The sequence below is a fragment of the Sphaerodactylus townsendi genome, linkage group LG04, assembly GCF_021028975.2.
Source record: "Sphaerodactylus townsendi isolate TG3544 linkage group LG04, MPM_Stown_v2.3, whole genome shotgun sequence".
Lineage (NCBI taxonomy): Eukaryota > Metazoa > Chordata > Lepidosauria > Squamata > Sphaerodactylidae > Sphaerodactylus > Sphaerodactylus townsendi.
This window is the reverse complement of record NC_059428.1, coordinates 158,438,073-158,462,292: the sequence shown is the minus strand read 5'-3', so window position 1 is coordinate 158,462,292 and position 24,220 is coordinate 158,438,073. Positions and strand designations below refer to the sequence as shown.

General features: G+C 47.7%; 1 protein-coding gene across 1 annotated transcript in view; it reads right to left on the bottom strand.

The window, feature by feature from the left end:
• The window catches only part of PRKAR1B (protein kinase cAMP-dependent type I regulatory subunit beta), a 109,729-nt gene that overhangs the window by 15,429 nt on the left and 70,080 nt on the right, over nucleotides 1-24,220 (bottom strand). The window contains exons 8-9 of the mRNA XM_048493750.1: nucleotides 21,454-21,514; nucleotides 12,837-12,958 (exon numbers count right to left, since the gene is read on the bottom strand). Coding sequence (XP_048349707.1) covers nucleotides 12,837-12,958; nucleotides 21,454-21,514 — 183 coding nt within the window. The remainder of the gene's footprint in view (nucleotides 1-12,836; nucleotides 12,959-21,453; nucleotides 21,515-24,220) is intronic.

Genomic DNA, 24,220 nt, shown 5'->3' with positions numbered 1-24,220 from the left:
TGCCACGTGATTTTTGCCTTAGTTACACCCCTCCTCTCAGCAGTAGCGCGCAGAACTTGAAGCAGTCTAGCAGGAGGTGCACTGGCGCGCGTGGCAGCCTGCGCCTGCGTGCATTCGTTTCCCGCCCAAGGACCGGCGCAGCGGCTGCATCCTTGCCAAAGCCCCGCCCAGGAATGCCCCGCCCCCAGAATGCCCAGCCATGCCTCTGTCGTGCCCCGCCCAGCCCCAATGAAAATGTTCCTGGAACTCCAAGGAGCCATGGAAGGGACGATGGAAGTCTCACTAGTGTGACATCTGAATACCAATCTTCTGCCTTCTAATTCAGCTGGACTTGCTGTAGTTTTGGACACTGTAGAAAACAGCATTCCCCCTCTGTCTGACAATTCAGGTATGGCTGGTTACAACAATTTCTATGTTTACTGTAAAAGTGCCTGCCAAGCTGTGAAACATGGAAAACTCCGAGTCTGGTGCAAAATGTGCAAGCAAGGCACACTGACTCTGGCAAGGGGCCCATCTTGCTGGGAAGATGTCCTGATTCCAGACAGAATAACTGGTATTTGTCAATCCCGAAACTGTGATGGGGAAATAGCTGAATTCTACTTTAAATGTGCAGCACACCGAACCTCTGACAGCGAGACATCTGTGGCACTGAACCTCATTACAACAAATAGTCGGTGCATCTCATGTATAACCTGTACAGATGTTCGGAGTCCTGTGCTGGTATTTCAGTGCCTCCATCGCCATGTCATTTGCCTGGACTGCTTTCATTTATACTGTGTGACTATGTTGAATGATCGCCAGTTTGTCCATGATCCTGTCCTTGGCTACTCCCTGCCTTGTGTGGCATTTTTTAACAACATCCAGCACTCTACCTGGACTTTGAGATCACTGGCAGAGGGTCATGGTTCTATTTAGTCTTATGTATTTTATTACTGTTACTGTTTATTACTGTTACTGTTAATTATTGCTATATTGTTGAAATGTATTGTTTATCATGTTGTTAGCCGCTCTGAGCCCTTCTGGGATAGGACGGGGTACAAATATATTTGAAATGAAATGGAAATGGAAATTGGTGCTAAGCCACAGTTTGAATCCCACCACCATGGGAACCTGTTACTAAAATTTTTGGATCCCACCACTGGCCCTGGCCCTTGTAGAGGCCAGCCGGATCGCCTTGGGGCCAGGGATCACCAGGAGGTCCGCCTCCGACAAGCGGAGGGGCCTAGAAGGGCGGTACATGGAGAGACTGTCCCTCAGATATGCAGGGCCAAGGCTGCGAATGGCTTTGAAGGTCAATACCAGAACTTTAAACATGACCTGGTGTTTATAATAACATCCATCCATCCTGAAGCTGAATCACGCTATGCATGTCTCATAGGCAAGTTTTTTAGGCGATGTGTATATGTATCCAAGCAATGCCTATACAAACTAGATGCCACAGAAACACGTTGCTTCCCAAACTTAGGAGGTGTGCTGCACTAGAAAGAACAGAAATGCACTTTCAGTGAGCAACTTCGTGGCTACTTCCACACATGTAGAATAATGCACTTTCAATCTACTTTCACAATTGTTTGCAAGTGGATTTGGCTATTCCACACAGTAAAATCCAGCTGCAAAGTGTGTTGAAAGTGGATTGAAAGTGAGTTATTCTGCATGTGTGGAATCTTACAGCCAGGTTGGAAGGCGTGTGGGCTTTTAATTCAGCAGTCTGCCTTGACTCCGAGACTTGGGAACAGGTGGTTTCTGTCTCTCTGAAAAATTGATTACATAGGTATGCCTTAAATACCACTTGTGAGTACCTCACTGAAACGTCCTCTGGTGATATTTGGGAGAGACTGTGAACGGCATTCCTTAACCGTGACATGATTTAACATACTAGCACAGAAACAGGGAGCAAAATGTACAAATGCCACGAGCTTTTAAGTTGTGTTCTTAATAGGACAGCAAGATTTCAGGTCCAGTAAAGTCCGCCAAGAATGTTGGGGTATACGTTTTTACTCTTGGACACTTTCTGGTTGGTCTCTAATCCAACATAGCTACCTTCTGAAACTATATTTAGTAGACGTGCTTTTAATAATGCAGATTGCTTCTATGGCCCTTTCCGCACATGCAGAATAATGCACTTTCAATCCACTTTCACAATTGGGTGCTGTGTGGTTTCCAGGCTGTATGGCCGGAAACCACACAGCACCCAAGTGATTCCGGCCGCGAAAGCCTTCGACAATACACTTTCACAATTGTTTGCAAGTGGATTTTGCTCTTCCACACAGTAAAATCCAGCTGCAAAGTGCATTGAAACTGGATTGAAAGTGCATTATTCTGCAGGTGTGGAAGGGGCCTAAGTATCCTTCTTTCCCTTTAGAGCAGGGGTCTGCAACCTGCGGCTCGCCAGATGTTCATGGACTACAATTGGCCATGCTGGCAGGGGCTGATGGGAATTGTAGTCCACGAACATCTGGAGAGCCGCAGGTTGCAGACCCCTGCTTTAGAGTGATGTTCTGCTTACAAGTTTTACTTGGGGTACAGTTTTACTTACATTTGTAACCAGAATGACACAATACTACCTGCAAAGAAGTTAGAAGGGCGCAACCCTGGTTAGAACAGCGCTGCCAATCTTGAAATGCCATTTGGTTGGTTGTGCACCAAATTACCGATTCATCGGCACCCCTCCCCACAAGTCGAGTCCCATAGGTTGAGCATGATGAAGTGGCACAAATTGAGAAAAATGCTTTAATCACAATGGGTCAAGTAGAACTTTGTCAATCGATTTCTGCATGGGGGAGACTTTTAAAGGCAAGGTTCCTTTCCTGCCCACACTGACAACTGTTTTATAACCCAAATTCTTGTGCTGATTGAGAATGACGAGTCAAATATATGTGGGGGTCGGGAGGAAATCAGCGTAAATGTGAAAAATGAAATAAATCTGTATTGAATACATCTGAAGCCATGCACTTTAGAAAATCATCTTAGGAAAATGATTTTGTAAATTTAAAAAAATGAGCAAGTTCCCAACAGCTTTTCAATAATTTCAGCATCTTCCCTCCTGACGTTGGCCACCACCTCCTCCTCCTCCTCCTCCTCCTCCTCCTCTTCCTCTTCCTCTTCTTCTTCTTCTTCTTCTTCTTCTTCTTCACAAGAAGATCGTTTCCAAGAATAATCAGGTGTATCTCCAAGAAGTCAACAGTTTTGACCCTTGAAAGCTCATAGCCTGAAAATCTTATCAGTCTCTAAGGTGCAACTGAAATCCGGAATGGCCCTAAGGGGACCAGATCTCTAGAGGCCTCTTCCAGGCGCATCTCCACCCCAAACCCACAGCTATTAATTCTGAAGGTCTCATGCGATGCAGGAAAATCAGGCTAGATTAAAACAGAGTCATGGACATAAATCTTCTAGCCATGGTGTATGTGCAAAGGAAAGGCTCACAAAAACCCAACATGCTCAGGCTTTCCAAAGATCAAACAGTGTGCAAGACGCAACATTTGTCAAGGGAGAATGTGCACCTGATTTACAAATCTGGATGCATCCTCCCTGCCCCCCACCCCATTTAGCTATGAAAGGAGCCTGCGGTGGGAACCACTCCATCTCACCCTCGCTAAGAACATGTTGGCATTTCCAGCGTAAACCTCAATTTTAAGGGGTTTACGCATCAGATGTTTTCTATTACATCTGGAAGAAGCTGTCGCTCCAGATGTGGATTTCAAAAACAGCAGTGCCGATTTGTTGCGCTTACATGGGCAGTGGCGAAGGGAGGCTCGAAGGCACTTAAAAAAACTGGATTAAATTCTTGTAGCACGCTCATCCTTTCGCGTTGCGTAGCTCCATTGACCAGGGATGGGTGATTGCTAGAACGCTCAAGACCGCCACACTGCTGCATGAAGTCATGCTTCAGTGTGCACACAGGAGTCATTGGATTGCGCCCCTTCCTCTGCGGTGGACTTTATGACATTGTATTCCACTTGCCGTCCCCAAGGTCCACTCCCAAACCTCCAGGAATTTCCCAACCCAGAGTTGGCAACCCTAGGGGATCCTTAGCCAGCCACAGAAGTCAGGGAGACACTGCATCCCCCTCCCCTGTGCGGCCTCTGCAGTCCGTTCCTCTTCCTCATTAATAATTAATCCTCCCGTCTTTCTTCACCAGATTATCAGGCGTGATAGCACAGTGTGCTCAAGGCGGGCAGACACCATTAACCCGGACCCAAGAAGGGCAGTCGGAAGTTCTCCGGTGCAGTCTGGCTGAGTGCATGCCAAAGGGGTCCCCTGCGGGTTAAAATGTCAAGCAGGTTAGGGTTACAGCACAGTCAGACCAGTTGGCTGGCTGGCTGGCTGGCTGGCTGGCTGGCTGTCTTCCTTCCTTCCTTCCTTCCTTCCTTCCTTCCTTCCTTCCTTCCTTCCTTCCTTCCTTCCTTCCTTCCTTCCTTCCTTCCTTCCTTCCTTCCTTCCTTCCTTCCTTCCTTCCTTCCTTGTACCTTCCTTCCTTCCTTCCTTCCTTCCTTCCCTCCCTCCCTCCCTCCCTCCCTCCCTCCCTCCCTCCCTCCCTCCCTTCCTTCCTTCCTTCCTTCCTTCCTTCCTTCCTTGCTTGCTGCATTTCCTCCATTCTTTCTTCCTTTCGTCCATGTTTTGAGAAGACTGGCTTGCATTGCTGTCAGTAGTTGAGTATAAAAGAAAAGTCCAACCTCACATATTCCACGTGAACTTTTGGGGTGGCCCTGAAGACGCTGGTACTGATTAGACAACCACAGCCCAACAGCACAGAGGGGCAGAAGGCCCACCTGGTGTTTTCCCTTGGGCATGCATGGGACTGAGGCCCCTTCCGCACGAGTAGAATAATGCACTTTCAATCCACTTTCAATGCACTCTGCAGCTGGATTTGACTGTGCGGAATAGCAGAATCCACTTGCAAACAATTGTGGAAGTGGATTGAAAGTGCCTCATTCTGCAGGTGCGGAAGGGGCCATAGAGGCGCAGTTCGAAAGCTGGAATGCACACACTGATTTGAAATAATTGGTGCAAAACACAGGTTGGACGAGGTCTCTTCTAAATTTCAGCCCACCTGGGTGGGGTCACCTTCAGCTTGCAGCGCTTTGAGCTGTGGTCATATCACTCCAGCAGCGCAGAGAAAGGGTGGCAGGTGCTCCCGTGGAATAAACCGGCACAGCTCTCCGACTGTCTCTTTTTAATTGCATCCCGCTCCCAACACCTCTTCCTGATTGCACATTTACGTTGTTTGGTTTCCCATCAACGATAGGCATGGGCCCAGCTGCTAATACGGCATGGCGACGCGCTTGGCATGCAACCAGTGCCGGGGGGCCTTTCTAGGCTCGCTGCCAGGGGGTCTGTGCCATAGCTCCGTACCATATATGGTGGCTGCTGACGGTAACTCCAGCCAAAGGATCTGACACGGGGAGGGAGCGTGGGAGCAGAGAGGACAAGGATGGCTGGCCACAGCTGTGCGCTCCGGCATTCTTGGGCAGCTGAATCAGAGCGGCTTCCTTCCTAGGTTCTCTGTCCCTGAGTCAGCCTGCAAGAGCATGCAGATAAGAGGTCTGCAAAAGGACTGAGGATGGGGCTGTAGATAACTTCCCACGGGGCCAACACCTGTTTCTTCAGCTGGGTGTATGGGGAGGTATAATAAGCTAGGGGTGTCGGGCAATGCCTGGCAATTGGCAGGGGATGTTGTGTGGGGGAGGCAGTGCCCCCAGGTGAAAAATTAAAGAAGAGTTTGGATTGATACTCCACCTTTCTCTCCTGTAAGGAGACTCAAGGTGGCTGACAAGCTCCTTTCCCTTCCTCTTCCCACAACAGACACCTTGAGAGGCAGGTGGGGCTGAGAGCATTCGAAGAACTGTGAATAGCCCAAGGTCACCCAGCAGGAGTGTGGAAACACATCTGGTTCACCAGATAAGCCTCTGCCGCTCGGGTGGAGGAGGGGGACCCAAACCCGATTCTCCAGATTGGAATCCACCTGCTCTTAACCACTACACCACACTGGCTTCATCTACTTCCAGGGAGCTCTAACCGTAGAGTTTCCAGTGATTCCTACAGCTACCTTTGGTGCTGCCCGGCAACTCTAGGAATTGCCGGGAACTCTGTGGTCTTAGTTTTTCTTTCAAATGTTTCTCCCCAGGATGACTGTGTGTGCCTCATTTGGCCCCAGTATCAGCAGGCAAGGACCCCAATTATCTGAAGGTCTCCCACCATAAGCAGGCAAACAAAAACCCTATAAGAAGCCCTGGGTTTCCTGCTCCTGCAGCGACCCAGTGGGGACTAGTGCATGCTGGGGCTTGTAGTCCTGACACCCTGCTAGACATAAGACCCTCACCTGCTTTCTAAAATCATTTGACGGGCACCACGTTGGGGGACACTGGGGGACACCGTCTCATGGAGATAATGAAGATCACTGGTATCAAGATAATAGCAACTACCCTGTTTCCCCGAATATAAGACGTCCCCGGAAAATAAGACGTAGCAGAGGTTTTGCTGAAGTGCGAAATATAAGGCATCCCCCAAAAGTAAGACGTAGCAAAGTTTTTGTTTGGAAGCATGCCCGACGAACAGAACACAGAAATATAAGACATCTCCTGAAAATAAGACATAGCGCATCTTTGGAAGCAAAAATTAATATAAGACACTGTCTTATTTTTGGGGAAACGGTATGTGGCTTGGCCCCGTGTCACGATTCCACCTGTTTTCCAATCAGGGTGCTTCCCAGCCAGATCGGTAAATTAGCAAAACCTGCTCAAATATACAGCCAGGCTCTGGAAAACGAGTGCTTTCAAAATAACAGGACAACAACAGCACACACAGACAGTTTGCTTTAGATGAAATCTGAAGTACGAAATCTCCTGGGCGTTGTGTACGCTGCAGCGAGAGTTTTACGATATGACAGCCAATTTGTTTTTGGGGGAGCTGTGCATCTGTTGCGAGGTTCCCGTGCCAAAACCTAATTCTTTACGGCAACAACCGTTGCATGCCGCTTAAAGGTCCGCACCGCTCTGCCAGGAGTCTCCTCCGGCGGAATAATTCCATGACCTTGAAATCCAGCAGTTTGCATTCCACATCTGCCCTGTCTGGGAAAGCCTCAAATTGTTGTGTGAAAAGCTGGGTGGGAAACAAGATCTCCCCAATCTCTGCAGGCAGAGAAAGCGATGGGAGTTTTGGTTGGCTGGGGGTGGGGGTGGGGGGGAGGCAGAAAGCCATGACTTTTCTTTCATTATTATTCTGACTTGCCAGCAAAGAAATCAGAGCTCCTGATTATTTTGGGAACGCCAGACGTTCTAAACAGCAAATGAATAAAATAATAAAAAATCATAATACTGCATAAATATTGACATGCAAATTCTTAGTAGTCAAGCCATTAGAAGAAGAAGGAGGAGGAGGAGGAGGAGGAGGAGGAGGAGGAGGAGGAGTTTGGATTTATATCCCCCCTTTCTCTCTTGCAGGAGACTCAAAGGGGCTTACAATCTCCTTGCCCTTTCCCCCTCACAACAAACACCCTGTGAGGTGGGTGGGCCTGAGAGAGCTCCGAGAAGCTGTGACTAGCCCAAGGTCACCCAGCTGGCGTGTGTGGGAGTGTACAGGCAAATCTGAATTCCCCAGATAAGCCTCCACAGCTCAGGTGGCAGAGCTGGGAATCAAACCCGATTCCTCCAGATTTGATACACGAGCTCTTAACCTCCTACGCCACTGCTGCTCTCACTAGTTGATTAACTAGTTGATCACTTTACAACAGTTCTACAAAGAACAATTCCCCCTTTGGTTTAGAGAATGTCTAACAGTTAAGGCTTTTTAAAAGGATTTTTTTTAAAAGACTCAAGCCAGCAACAAATACCCTTGCATAGGGTTACCAATCTCTGGAGAGGCAGAATTCCTCTTGGATATAGAGGCTGAATAGCCCATCCATCAAAAGAATTTAAGAAACAGAAATAACAGCAAAACTAAATTTACCCCCGTCGGCTGTGCAATTTTTGCTATGCCCACTTATTTCACACACTTCTGTGTTCTGTGAATGGAGAAGGGAGTATTCTGGAGTTGCCAACCCCCAGGTGAAGTCTTGAACACTCCTGAAATTATAACTGATCTCCATATGCAAAGTTCAGTTCCCCAGAGGAAATGGCAGCTTCGGATTCTGTGGTATACCACAGAGTCTAGGAGTGACAGCAGTCCTAGAAGGGCACACCCGCCCAACTGAGCTTTCTCACCGCAACAGGATGCCCCCACCCACCCAAGGGACTCTCCTTGAATCTCCAGGGATTTTCGGAGCCAGAGCCACAACCCTGATTCACACATACCTGCCATTAAGACACATTTTGATCATGTCAGTTTCGATTTTGATTTTAAAATGGTCTTTATCGATGGGTCAGGACCCACGGGCCCTCCTGGTCGGCTTATGGCTTTTCAGCTTCCCTGTTTAAAGAAAGCATTTTTTTTCCTTCCTGCCCATCTGCTTTCACAAACAGGCAGCTAGCGACGTTAAAACCGGTATTTCATAAACAGGATATGAAGCATAAACGTTTCACGTAGCATCGAAGAAGGAGCTGAGACGCAACCATCCATACTGAACAGTCTGAATGAACGAAACAGTAGAAGTCGATCTATGGCTCCCAATCTTGATCCTCCTTGATCTGAGATGGCAAATGCCTTAGCAGACCAGATGCTCGGGAGCAGCAGCAGCAGCAGCAGAAGGCCATTGCTTTCACATCCTGCCGATGAGCTCCCAAAGGCACCTGGTGGGCCACTGTGAGTAGCAGAGTGCTGGACTAGATGGACTCTGGTCTGGTCCAGCAGGCTCTTTCTTATGTTCTTAAGGCCATTGCTTTCACCTCCTGTATGTGAGCTCCCAAAGGCACCTGGTGGGCCACTGCGAGTAGCAGAGCACTGGACTAGACAGACTCTGGTCTGATCCAGCAGGCTCTTCTTATGTTCTTGAGTCCAAAGCAAATAATTGTTTTCCTCTCTTCAAAAGCTCTTGTAACCAGAATGGCCATAACCTGTCCTATAAAGCAGAGGAGAGATGCCTACAATGGCCACCAATCTAATTTTGGACATTGTGCAGCAAGATCTCAGACAAAACTCTGAGCACAAAGGCATGTTTATAAGGAAAAGCGGGATCCCTCCGATACTTTAAATGTTGAGCAACCAGTACACCATTTTAGCCACCCTTGCCTCCATCTTGCAAATGTGGTGGGACTCTTCAGTCCATGCTCTGTGGTTTCAGCCACCAAAGGATCACACGAGACCACCATGGGGCTATTTCGTTCTTTTAGGTAGCTTTCAAGTCCCCCTCTAGGCAGCTACCCTGGCAGAAACAGAACCAACATTGCACGCAAGAGGCTGGGGTTGGGAAACACAAAGGTTCTGGATTATTTCCTCTGGTTTTCAGGGATCAAACCATACAACACAGAGCCCATTATTCGCCCAGAATGGAACAGAAGACATTGGCAGAGAGGCGTTTGCAGAGCATACGATGTGTCATTGCAGGGGAAAAGTAATAATAATAATAATAATAACAACTCAGAAGCCACTCGACAGTACAGAGTGGGGGAAATGCCTTGCCAAACTCCAAAACCAGTAGTTCACCAAGCTAGTTGAGACAATGAATCTGGCTCCTAAAGGAAATTAAATAAAGCACATCTTTGCACCACACAATTCCCTCCAGGCTGTGACAATTTCATGGCCTCGAGTGGGGGGGGGGGGAAGGGATGATTGAGGTTCATAGAAGAGAAACGCTTCCCCGCCGCTGCCAACACTTGGTCAGAAAACTAAGCCTGTGAGATGCCCTTGAATAACAGGTGGCCAAAATTCCTCCATCCTGAATCAGGAGGGATGTGTGTGTCTCTTTATCTCCCCCTACGCCTGCACTCAGCTATCAGAGACAGCAAGCAACGGCGCAAACTTTGTGCCAAGGAAAAGAATATTGCTGTCAGCCTCCACCAAAGTCTTGTTTTCCACTTGCTTTGCTGGCGGTTCCCCAAAACGCCACCTTTTCCAGAACTATCTCCCGTGCGACTCTACAGAAGGACAGCAACCGAGCAGCAATGCAAGAAGAAAAGGAGGCGACACCCGTCTTGAGCCAAATGAACTACACTGACTTAGTTTCCTAAATGCATTTGATTTTGTTTTCTCCCCCGAGGTATTTCACCCCACTTGGAAACAGCTGGGGCGGTGGAAATCCAGAGGAGAGGGAAGACAGCACTCCCCCATAGTTTCAGCACAGAGTGTTAAATTCTCCAGATATGTTATGGCTATAAATTCCCTGTGAAATGAGGTTTTAAACTGCAGTTCCAGACTGGTGAGAACTAAACGGGATGGTGGAATCACCCGGCGGATGGACAAGGCACACCTAAATCCGCGTGACAGCGATTCTGGAAATTGTGGTCTGAGTGGGGGTGGCTGCTCAAAAAAGAGCATTCGGCACTTTGCCAAACTACAGGTCCCGAGATCCATTGGAGCAGGGGTCTTCAAACTATGGCCCTCCAGATGTTCATGGACTACAATTCCCATCAGCCCCTGCCAGCATGGCCAAGTGGTAGGGCTCATGGGAATTGTAGTCTATGAACATCTGGAGGGCCATAGTTTGAAGACCCCTGCATTGGAGGAACTGATGGTCTGAGTGGTATGAAACAGAAGGCCTTTATAGATGGGGCTCTGACGTGACAAGATATAAGGGCAAATAAGGTTGTTCATTCATCGGGCCCCTTCCGCACCTGCAGAATAATGCACTTTCAATCCACTTGCACAATTGTTTGCAAGTGGAGTTTGCTATTCCGCACTGTAAAATCCAGCTGCAAAGTGGATCGAAGGTGCATTATTCTGCATGTGCAGAAGGGGCCATAGGGTTGGCGTAAGTCGGAAGCGATTTGAGGGTGCTTAGCAAACCCCAGCACCAGCTAGGTCAGTGATGGCGAACCTATGGCACGGGTGCCAGAGGCGGCACTCGGAGCCCTCTCTGTAGGCACGCGCACACAGAGCTCATTATGTGGGGGATGGAAAATCACACACACACACACACCCCACACACACATCTAGGCTGGCCTGGGCCTTTGCGATAAATTTGGGTTTGGGTTGCAATTTGAGCACTTGGACTCAAAAAGGTTCGCCATCACTGAGCTAGGTTGACACAACAGCTTCTCACGATGACATTAGAACACAAGGAAAAGACCAGAAAATAGCAAGGAGCCCATCAGACCTGAAAGTTTGCACCATTTTCCAGCTGTGTGAAGCGTACCACCCATAAAACATTACAATTCTTCGGCCTTTGACATTAACCAATGGAAATCAGCACCTCTTATCACATGGCTTGTGGGGAAAAGGCAAGACCCAAACAATCCCCATGCTCCTGACAGCAGAAATTATGCAAAGGTATCCGACCTCTCTCTCTCTCTCTCCCACGCAGTAGCGTTCAAACTGTCTTCCCAAGAAATGGGATTCCGCGGAAGCTTATCAAGGATTTTTCAGCGATGAGATCATTTGGAGTGGACCAGCTTCCCCTGGAGTTATCTTGGCCACCCTGACAGATCCTTCCTTGCAGAGATGGATGCCTTCTCAGATGTTTTCTGACTTTCCACAGTTCAAGCCCGGCCATTAACCCAAGCAAACACCCTTGAACATGCGCCTGGGTCTTTTCCAACAAATTTACCTCCTGCCTGGGGTTCTCTGGAGACAAACTGGGCTCCCTGTCAAGTGAAAGTTTGAACACTACCTCTCTCCAAAGTAAAAACATAAAAACGAGCCTGCTGGATCAGACCAGAGTCCATCTAGTCCAGCACTCTGCTACTCGCAGTGGCCCACCAGGTGCCTTTGGGAGCTCACAGGCAGGAGGTGAAAGCAAGGGCCTTAAGAGCATAAGGAAGAGCCTGCTGGATCAGACCAGAGTCCATCTAGTCCAGCTCTCTGCTACTCGCAGTGGCCCACCAGGTGCCTTTGGGAGCTCACAGGCAGGAGGTGAAAGCAAGGGCCTTAAGAGCATAAGGAAGAGCCTGCTGGATCAGACCAGAGTCCATCTAGTCCAGCTCTCTGCTACTCGCAGTGGCCCACCAGGTGCCTTTGGGAGCTCACAGGCAGGAGGTGAAAGCAAGGGCCTTAAGAGCATAAGGAAGAGCCTGCTGGATCAGACCAGAGTCCATCTAGTCCAGCTCTCTGCTACTCGCAGTGGCCCACCAGCTCACATGCAGGATGTGAAAGCAATGGCCTTAAGAACATAAGGAAGAGCCTGCTGGATCAGACCAGAGTCCATCTAGTCCAGCTCTCTGCTACTCGCAGTGGCCCACCAGGTGCCTTTGGGAGCTCACGGGCAGGATGTGAAAGCAATGGCCTTAAGAACATAAGGAAGAGCCTGCTGGATCAGACCAGAGTCCATCTAGTCCAGCTCTCTGCTACTCGCAGTGGCCCACCAGGTGCCTTTGGGAGCTCACGGGCAGGAGGTGAAAGCAATGGCCTTAAGAACATAAGGAAGAGCCTGCTGGATCAGACCAGAGTCCATCTAGTCCAGCTCTCTGCTACTCGCAGTGGCCCACCAGGTGCCTTTGGGAGCTCACGGGCAGGAGGTGAAAGCAATGGCCTTAAGAGCATAAGGAAGAGCCTGCTGGATCAGACCAGAGTCCATCTAGTCCAGCTCTCTGCTACTCGCAGTGGCCCACCAGGTGCCTTTGGGAGCTCACAGGCAGGATGCCTTGGAAATCTTATGGGGTTGCTGTAAGCCAGCAGGGACTTGATGTCTCTTCCCACCACCAAAATATAGCTCCAACACCCCGCACTCCTGCAAAAACAGCTCCGTTTGAGTCATTTGCAGATTATAACACATTCTTAGCCAACACCTGGCATCAGAAAGACAGCCTTACCTCCGTGATGATGAAAAAGTCGTCCCCCGGTTCGCCCTGCACCACAATTTTTTCTCCATCTTCAAACTGGACAGGTTCCAGGGCATCGGCAACAGTCAACCGTTCCCATTTATCCAACGATTCTTTTTTAAAAAATAAATCAGAATGTTAGCACATCTATCCCAAGACTCCGGTTGCTCCCAACAAGTATATTTATGTATTCATTAAAATGTTTCTAACCTGCCTTTCCCCGCTGTTACAAGTCCAAGAAGGCTTATGGTATGAACAAAGTTGAGAAAATACAGAACAACTTTCAGACCGTAAATATACTCTTAAAAAATGCTCACCCTTAAAACATGAACCTCCTATATCCAATATGCCAGCCTTCACAATCCTATGCAGAGTTATTCTGTTCTAATCCTATTGAAGTGAATGGGTTTAGACAAGAGTAACTTTCTTTAGGCTTGCGCTGTTAGGTGGGCCTGAGAGAGTTCAGAGACTGGCCCCAGGTCACCCAGGTCACAGAGACTGTGACTGGCCCCAGGTCACCCAGTGTGGAAACACATTTGGTTCACCAGATAAGCCTCTGTTCCTCAGGCGAAGGAGTGGGGAATCAAACCCAGTTCTCCAGATTAGAACCCACCTGCTCTTAACCACTACAGCACACTGGCAGTTTCCAAACTTGGGAGGGGAGTTTTAAAATCCAATAGCAATGTGTCCAACACAACAAAAAAGGCAAGTTTCTGACCAGATATTCGGATATTAATGTCTTCATACTATTTAAACCAAACGGTTACAAGGACCAGCAACTTCCCTATGGAGTTCCTTTATGGATAACTGCATGGAACAATTCCGTTGAAAGAATACAATCTGGCTTCCTATATAAAATACTCGGATTACTGCACTCTGTACCATATGCTGTACTATACTTAGAAACTCGTCAGAACCTACTTGAAACAAGAGCATGGCTGAATACATTCAAGTATTGGATCAAACTATGTTTTAACTCTGATGTGCGCAGTTTAACATATACTGCGCGCCCAGACCTATTTGCCGCCGAATGGTATCAACTTCTCAAATCAAACATTTACTCAATAGGTTTATTACTTGAAGATCTCTGTATGCTGTCACCCAGAGAGATTTTCCAAACCTTAAAAAGCCGACTTTTAGAACAGGAATACTATACCTTGTTGGGGCAAGCAAATAAATCATTCTCACCCTTCTCTGTCGGAATAATACCGGAACAGGGGCACATAGCCAAACATCTTGAATTATTAACTGAACCCCAACAGAGATGGATTATCACAATGGCCAGATCCAATACTTTCCCATCGGCCATTACGAAGGGTCGTTACTTATCCATCCCTCTCCAGGATCGGGTTTGTCCACACTTTAAAAACCAAGAGGAGACTCTTGCTCACATTATTCTTGACTGTCCGAGATATGTGGGCATTAGGAATTTCTCTCCCAGGCTGGCCCCCTAGACAAATCTGAGACTCTGACAGTTCTGTTGTGGAGCTTCTGTTAAACAATACAGATATCATGCTCTTGGAAAAAGTATCAAAATTTCTTCTGCAAGTGACAGAACTTTCTAAGTAATGTATACTGCTATATATAGTCTTTCTGTCTGCATTTTGAATGTATTGATTTGTACTTCATTAATGTCTGGTAACGCACTAAAGCCTATTTTAAATGCCTAATAAAGGTTGTTGTTGTTGGTGGTTACAAGGATATGAAAAACAATTGGAGACATTTCCATTAAGCGTTGAGTATACTGAGAAAAACAGAGAAGAAGAAGAAGGAGGAGGAGGAGGAGGAGGAGGAGGAGGAGGAGTTTGGATTTATATCCCCCCTTTCTCTCCTGTAGGAGACTCAAAGGGGCTTACAATCTCCTTGCCCTTCCCCCCTCACAACAAACACCCTGTGAGGTAGGTGGGGCTAAGAGAGCTCCCAAGAACTGTGACTAGCCCAAGGTCACCCAGCTGGCGTGTGTGGGAGTGCACAGGCTAATCTGAATTCCCCAGATAAGCCTCCACAGCTCAGGCGGCAGAGCTGGGAATCAAACCCAGTTCCTCCAGATTAGAATGCACCTGCTCTTAACCACTACGCCACTGCTGCAGAGGTTTGGTAGAGCCTTCTAGACTGACAAAGTCAATTCCAGCATGAGAGTGGGCGAGTCAGATCTCCTTCTTCAGACTAGTCTGTTTTGTGAGGTCCTTACGGCAGAGGGGAAAAAATGCTCTGTTAGCATTTACAATGCCGCAGGGCCGCCTGGTATTCCAATTACAGATACAGACTTCCCATCATGTTTATTACAGCTGACATGTGAAACGTCAGTGGCATCTTCCAACTTCTCCTCCTCTCTAGCAACGTAACGTTTTCTTGTTTGGATTTAAACTCCCCCTTTCTCTCCTGCAGGAGGCTCAAAGGGGCTTACAATCTCCTTCCCCTCCCCCCCCAAAACAAACACCCTGTGAGGTGGGTGGGGCTGAGAGAGCTCCGAAGAACTGTGAGTAGCCCAAGGTCACCTAGCTAGCGTGTGTTGGAGTGCACAGGCTAATCTAGTTCCCCAGATAAGCCTCCACAGCTCAAGAGGCAGAGCAGGGAATCAAACCTGGTTCTCCAGATTAGAGTGCACCTGCTCTTAACCACCACATCACTGCTGTTGGAGGATGAGCTGGGGAGAAGATTTGATAGCAAACTCAGGTTTGTCTCTGTAGACAAACGGCCACAAATGTGGGATTTTTGCTCAGTAATGCTATATACGTAGTGATACCCAACCAAAGCAATAAGAGAACATCTTTTTCAGTGTTAACAGATGCAAGATATATTTTTTGCATTAAAAGCCAAGGAGGCAGGAAGCAACACGGAGACACAGTCCCAAAACGAAGTTTAGAAGTGCGTCCCGAAAAGCAAAATAACTTTACACACGAGCCCCACTTCAGGAAGTCTGAGAAACTCTGACTCAAATTTGATGATGGAAGTCCACCGCTGAAGAGCTTTACCCTTTCGATGTGATTTAAAAGGACTGATTGGGACAATTATATCTGAACAGCACAGGTGCAGGGGACCTTCAAAACACTTGCTATAATTTGCCATAATTGGCACTCTTCATTTAGGATGGAAAGTGAGCAGCAAGGATGGCACGCTGCCAGCCCTAAACATTTTTGTAAGTCAATGGATCGATCGGCCAGACCTTTTGCCAACCGCTGAGACTTCTAGATTTTTCCTTTTCGAGATTTGAAAGGAAGTTAAGAACATAAGAACATAAGAACAAGCCAGCTGGATCAGACCAGAGTCCATCTAGTCCAGCTCTCTGCTACTCGCAGTGGCCCACCAGGTGCCATTGGGAGCTCACATGCAGGATGTGAAAGCAATGGCCTTCTGCGGCTGTTGCTCCTGAGCACCTGGACTGTTAAGGCATTTGCAATCTCAGATCAAAGAGGATCAAGATTGGTAGCCACAGATCAACTTCTCCTCCATAAATCTGTCCAAGCCCCTTTACAGCTCTGGCCCCTGCCTGGTGGAACGCTCTTCCTCCAGCTACGCGGGCCCTGCGGGATCTTAATGAATTTCGCAGGGCCTGCAAGACGGAGCTGTTCCACCGGGCCTTTGGGGAGCCCGGCCGCTGATGCCCCCCCCCCACTTTCTAAAATCTGTGGACCCTGCCGTTCCCCCTCCCTCTTCTTTCCTCCCCCCCCCCTCTTTTCTTTGGGGACTACGAGTAGGACGCCATCAGTAATTTTGATAGATGCTGCATTTTAATGGGGGTCGATTTTAACTTATAGAGCCATATTTAATAACTATTTTAAAAAAATTTTGATTTTATTTGTGCTCTATCTATTTGTTTGTTCGCCGCCCTGAGCCCTTCGGGGGAGGGCGGTTTATAAATAAACAAATAAATAAATAAATAAATAAATAAATAAATATTATTATTATTATTATTATTATTATTATTATTATTATTATTATTATTATTATTATTACACATAACAACACAGCACAAGTGTCTGGAATTCATCTCTGAATATCGAGTCCTTCCCAAGGACCTAGGATATTAGAGGTATTTGCGTAGAATATGTGCAGTTCCTAGAAGTGCTGCTTTCTGCAGCATGTGGACTGATGTTCTGTCCAAGTTTAGGCTTTCCAGATGTTTTTCAAGATTTCTTGGGATTCCATTATTATTATTATTATTATTATTATTATTATTATTATTATTATTATTATTATTATTATTTTAAAGCTATCCAGGTTAGTGGCCATCACCACCTCCTGTGGCAGCATATTCCAAACACCAGTCACACGTTGCGTGAAGAAGTGTTTCCTTTCATTTGTCCTAATTCTTCCCCCCAGCATTTTCAATAAATGCCCCCTGGTTCTAGTATTGTGAGAAAGAGAGAAAAACTTCTCTCTGTCAACATTTTCTACCCCATGCATAATTTTATAGACTTCAATCATATCCCCCCTCAAACGTCTCCTCTCCAAACTAAAGAGTCCCAAACGCTGCAGCCTCTCCTCATAAGGAAGGTGCTCCAGTCCCTCAGTCATCCTCGTTGCCCTTCTCTGCACTTTTTCTATCTCTTCAATATCCTTTTTGAGATGTGGCGACCAGAACTGAACACAAGTTCAAATTCATTTTCTCAGCCTGCTATTTCTTTGATTGTCAGGTGGCCGGCAGTGGTCTTCCAACCGGTGGGAGACCAGCGGGGTGGGATAGCATGGTATCACTTCTGGTGGGAAACCTGAAAATTATGCAACGCCTCTCTAGGAATGGCTGGAAACTCTATGGTAAAACCATAATCATTTGGGGCAATTCCTAGAGAGGACAGATGTCACTTCTGGGGCAACATGTGATGTCACAACATCAGTGTACGGCGGATCCTTTTTTTTTTATCCTGCCACTGCTTTGAGTGGCGGCAGAAAGAGTGTATTGCCACCAGGACAGCAGGCATTGCGGGCAGAGGGGTGGAGCCGCCCGCTCGGCCTACCTTTGAAAATACCCCAAGAAATAACACATGACAACTTTGTGTGGGTAAAAATAGAGCAGTGGTTCTCAACCTGGGGGTCGCGACCCCTTTGGGGGTCGAACGGCCCTTTCACAGGGGTCGCCTAAGACTCTCTGCATCAGTGTTCTCCAGCTGTAAAATTGATACATGTTAGGGTTGGGGGTCACCACAACATGAGGAACTGCATTAAAGGGTCGCGGCATTAGGAAGGTTGAGAAGCGCTGAAATAGAGGCTGGTCTGCCAGAATGTCAGGACCTACATGACAGAGGACAAATTGGGATGTTGGTGAAGTGAACACCTTCGAAGACGGAAGATGTAGGCTCAGGAAAAGTCAGAATGGAGGGGTAAAGAGGGAACAGGTCAGGAAGGGTCCGTATTAGATACAGGGTCAGGGAAGCAAAACTTTCTTATGCATCCCTCTTTGGCCATCCAACCACGCATAACATGAATCAGATGTCTGAGCCAAGGAGACAGAAACACAACACCAACAGAAGAACACAACGAAACAAAAGATGATAGTGCGAGACAGCGATTAAAAAACAACTCCAGAACATTATACCTAGACTGCAACAATATCCGAAAGTAAATTCCCATCCAAGCAATGAGTGCATATTTATTAAACAAACGGCATGCCAAATGAAAACAGGCAGATCTGTAAAAGGCACCGCGCAGCTCTCAATGTCCTCTGAGAGAATGGCCTGCGTTGAGAGCGGCTGGGAGGGGTGGGGTGGAAAAGATCCCTGCAGGGTAGATTTCCTCCCCCACCCCACAAAAATGCAGGGCTGGGAAGGTTGTGTGCTGCGCTCCGTTGTGTGCCCCGCAGGGTGTGCTCGGTGCATCTTCTTTAGGGCACCCTGGCGTGGGGAGGTGAAGGTATGGAGCAGAAGAGTTCTTGGTGCTTAGCAGTAGCTGGGACATCCAGGAAGACAGTGTTTGGCTTCAGCGGCTTGCCTGCCCGACATAAGGGCCACTCCAGCTGTCTTCCTGGCCTGTGGAGTGGGGGGGTGGCCAAATGCGCCCCACATGACTCAGACAAGTGGCACCTGGGGAGACAGCCCTCTCTCACCCCCCAAGATCCACCTCTGGCCTTTCCAGCATGGCGAAGTGTGTAAGACCAGGTGCACTCTAATCTGGAGAACCGGGTTTGATTCCCCGCTCTGCCAAATGAGCGGTGCAGGCTTATCTGGTGAACTAGATTAGCGTGTGCACTCCAACACATGCCAGCTGGGTGACCTTGGGCTAGTCAGTTTTTCAGAGCTCTCTGAGCCCCACCTACCTCACAGGGTTTTGTTGTTGGGGGAGGGGGAGGAGATTGTAAGCCCCTTTGAGTCTCCTGACAGGATAGAAAGGGGGGATATAAATCCAAAATTTTCTTCTTCTTCAGATACAAATGGGTGCCGACCAAGATTGTTCCCATCTCTTTGTGTTGGTGTTAAGGAATGGCTTTTTGTGACTCTTGGGGACACCGAAAGGCACTAAAGCTGTGTTTGAATACCAGCCGGAAGAAGAAAAGAAATCAGAAGGAGCAAGAGGGGCTATAAAGTCCTGTCTCAACGCACTCAACTTTGTCGCCTGGGCATTAGAGGCTAATGAGAATCCCCTTCGTCTGGAGAAAAATAATTTCTCACCTGCCAGCTGGAAAACTAATTGCTCCTGGCACACCACTATCTCCTCCACGCTCCCTGACTTTCCGACTGCCCACATGAGAAATGATTACATTTCTCGTAGGGAGGGGGGCGGGGGAGAGCGAAATGCCCACTCTAAGCTTCCAGGGAGGGCTGAGCTCACAGAGAACTCCCCTGCGTCCCCGAGGCCGAAAAGGAAAATCTGACTTTCTCTTGTATCTGTTTTCGCTTCTCTTTCCACGCCCGGCTTCCCTGCAAGAGGGCTACGGAGCAGCTACTGTGTTTACCAGTGCGCATGGTTTTCATGTTCTCATTAATGACTTCATATACATCCACAAACGTTGTTAGAGAGGCCCACCTCGGGGGGGGGGGGGCTTGGAGATCCCCTGGAGTTGCATCTTCTCTCCACACAATAGAGATCAGCTCCCCATGAGAAAATGGATGCTCTGGCAGGAGTGTCAAACTCGCGGCCCTCCAGATGTTCATGAACTACAATTCCCATCAGTCCCTCCCAACACGAGCATTGGCTGTACTGGCAAGGGCTGATGGGAATTGTAGTTTATGAACATCTGGAGGGCCGCGAGTTTGACACCTGTGCTTTCGAGGGTGGGCGCTTTGGCCTTGACCCCCTCGGGGCCCTCCTGTCTGCAAACTCCGCCCTCCACAAGTTCCAAACTCACCCCATATTTTCAGGGATTTCCCCACCCAAAGATGACAACCTTACAGCAGTGGCGTAGTGGTTAAGAGCAGGTGCACTCTAATCTGGAGGAACCGGGTTTGATTCCCCGCTCTGCCGCCTGAGCTGTGGAGGCTTATCTGGGGAATTCAGATTAGCCTGTGCACTCCCACACACGCCAGCTGGGTGACCTTGGGCTAGTCACAGTTCTTCGGAGCTCTCTCAACCCCACCTACCTCGCAGGGTGTTTGTTGTGAGGGGGGGAAGGGCAAGGAGATTGTAAGCCCCATTGAGTCTCCTACAGGAGAGAAAGGGGGGGATATAAATCCAAACTCTTCTTCTTGCAGCTGGAATGCCAGCTTCCAGGTGGGGATCCCTTGGAATTACAGTTCATCTCTACAGTACAGAGATCATTTTGGAGAAGGGGGTCTAGGGCACTGGGCCCCACAGAGATCCTTGACCTCCCGCGGCACCATCCCCAAATCTTCAGGAGTTTCTAAACCTAGACCTGACCGTTGACCAGAGGGGGACGTGCTAACCCTAGGCATAATCCTCTTCAATGCCAGTGGGCCAATACAGCCAGGGACCTCGGACCACTCTTGGGTAACCAAACCAGACTGGGTTATTGCAAGCAGGTGACATGTCAAATGTGTGGAAGACACCACACCAGTGAAGGCCAGGCTACTGCTGTTAACAACTCCTAATCAAGGCCGGCTGGAGCTCCTGTTCTTCCAATACCCAGCGTGGATCGAATCATACAACAAAGCGCAGGTGCAAAGCAGTTTCACAAGGCAGCCATGTTGCTTTGCAATAGAACATCTGGATTTGCGTCCAGGACAGTGGTTCTCAACCTTCCTAATGCCGCGACCCTTTAACACAGCTCCTCATGTTGTGGTGACCCCCAACCCTAACATTTATCCCTTTTACAGATGGAGAACACTGATGCAGAGAGTCTCAGGCGACCCCTGTGAAAGGGTCATTCGGCCCCCAGGTTGAGAACCACTGGTTTTGTGGCTCCTGGATTTATCTAGGTCAGTGGTTCTCAACCTTCCTAATGCCACGACCCTTTAATACAGTTCCTTGTGTTGTGGTGACCCCCAACCCTAACATTTATCCATTTTACAGATGGAGAACACTGATGCAGAGAGTCTCAGGCGACCCCTGTGAAAGGGTCGTTCGACCCCCAAAGGGGTCCCGACCCACAGGTTGAGAACCACTGGTCCCGGAGCACCTTTATGCCCAACAAGATTGTGGGGGGGGGCGGTCGGATATAAAAGCTCCTCTGGTCAGATGCCAGGCCCCAGCGCTAACAATCAAACCAAGCACCCACCCAGAATGGAGACCTTGCTGAGGAATTCTTCGTACATCTTCCGCTTCCTCAATGTGCTGCCCTGAATAAGAAAGACAGAAAGGGGAGATAGTTAAAGACAATCGGAACGGATTTAGACTAAAGGCCCATAAAGAGGGATGCTTCGACTTAAACGCTTGTCTCGGGGAGGGGCCGCAGCTCAGCAACAAAGCATTGCCTCCACACCTGGAGGGTCCCAGGTGCGAGTCTCTGGTGAAAAGGGTCATGATTGGTCCTCCAGTATCACCTGACATCCCAACTCATGGGATGCTTGGACTGCCAAATTAGACTCCTGACTGGAATGGCTTGTGGTTCCCTCCTCTGAGCACCCGTGCCTGACCCACAAGGTTCTTGGTTTCAAGACATGGAAACCCACCCCGTCCAAGTAGCTCCATTCTCAATGCAATAATGTCTCTCCACAAACTCTGGATTACTCTGAGTTGCACAGCGTCATTCCAGATTAGCAGGTTTTTCTGCTGCACTCGATACCCTCCCCAGATTTTCCCACCCACCCACATCCCTAGAAACTGTAGCGCAGTCAGAGCAAACAGCCCACAGGGGAAAATACGATTTTATGCACCTCATTCAGTTAATGACGTCCCTGAGAAGAAAGGATGGAGATCCCTCGTGGGACACCCCCAAATTCCACACAGCCCATTGCCCCCCCCCCCCCCGGGGATATTAATCGGGTCCCTTTCCAGCAATGAAAGTTAAGATGTAGAACAGCGATCAATTAATCGCTTAATTAAACTGCCTCGTTATCCTTTTACATTGAGGCAAGCTTGTAATTAAAAAGAGAGGGAGTCATTCAAGGGATACTAAGCACTTTCCGGTCTGGGCCCCAAGTCTTCAGCAACCTGCCAACTTGGTTTCTGGCGCTGCACGTCCCCGGAGTGGGAACCACCACATAGAATCGTACAGTTGGAAGAGACCACCAGTTCCATCCAGTCCAACCCCCTGCAATGCAGGAAGACACAACCAAAGCACCCTTGGCAGACGGCCATCCAGACTCTGTTGAAGAACCTCCAAAGGAGACTCCACCACACTCTGCCACACTGGAGGCAGCGTGGTGCAGTGGTTAAGAGCCGGTGGTTTCTAATCTGGAGAACCGGGATTGATTCCCCACTCCTCCACCTGAGTGGCAGAGGATTATCTGGTGAACCAGGTGTGTTTCCGCACTGGGGAACCAGATTAGCTTGTGCACTCCTACACATGACCTTGGGCCAAAAATCGATTATTACCATTACCAAGTCCGATTACTACCGATACTGAAACCAATTTTTACCGATTACCAAAACCGATTATTACCGATTATTGAAACCGGTTATTACCAAATATTAACGATACCAAAATAGATTATTACCTATTATTACTGATTGCAAAACTGATTATTGTCGATACCAAAACCAATTATTACCAATTACTGAAATTACCAATTATTACTCATTTTTACCAATTACCAAAACCAATTATTACTGATTACGAAACCGATTATTACCGATTACTGAAACCGATTATTACCAATTATTACCGATGCCAAAACCGATTATTACTGATTACCAAAACCGATTATTACCGATTACTGAAACCAAGTATTATCAATTACCAAAACCAATTATTACCAATTGCTGAAACAGATTATTACCGATTATTATTGATACTGAATCTGATTATCACTTTTTACCAAAACTAATTATTACCAATTATTACCGATTACTGAAACCAATTATTACCGATTACCGAAACCGATTATAACCGATTATTACAGATACCAAATTTGATTATTACCGTTATTATCAATTATAACCGATACCGGAACTGATTATTACTGATACCAAATATGATTATTACTGATTTGGCACTGGTTTTATGCCTAATAAAGGTTTTTGGATTTGGATTATTACTGATTACAGAAACTGATTATTACTGATTACTAAAACTGATTATTACCGATTACTGAAACCAATTATTAACGATTATCAAAACCGATTATTGCCGATACCGAATCCAATTATTACGATACTGAAGTCAAATATTACCGATTACCAAAACCAATTATTACTGATTACCAAAACCAATTATTGCTGATATCGAATCCGATTATTACTGATACCAAACCAATTATTACCGATTACTGAAACCGATTATTACAGATTATTACAGATACCGAAACCAATTATTACCGATTACCAAAACCAATTATTACTCACAGTTCCCTCCAAACTCAGCCCCACCTGCCTCACAAGGTGTCTGTTGTGGGGAGAAGAAGGGAAAGGAGCTTGTAAGCCACCTTGAGTCTCCTTACAGAGAGAAAGGCAGGGTATAAATCCAAACTCTTCTCTTCATATTCCACTGTCAATCACCCCTGACTGTCAGGAACTTCTCCCTAACATTTAGGAAGATATAATGTTATCCGTGGCGCAACTTGGAATGCAGCATTAAGCTTATGCAAGGGAAAGCCCTTTGGTAACCCTACTAGTCTCAGTCTAGAGGACCCCATGTGCCGTGTAGACATGCACATCCGTAAACTAGAGAATCATTCCCAACCATTGATTTCGCTGGTGATGAGGTTCCCTTGCCCACAAAACGTTCTTCGTTCAGGTGAGGGAACTGGGAAAGCTTCTAACAGCAACAACACATGTATGCGCTGAGCTTCCGGTTGCCAACTCCAGGTCGACAAATTCTTGGAAATTCAGGGGTGGAGCCTGGAAGGGATATCACCTGGAGAGCACACCTGGAAAGCGGAGGA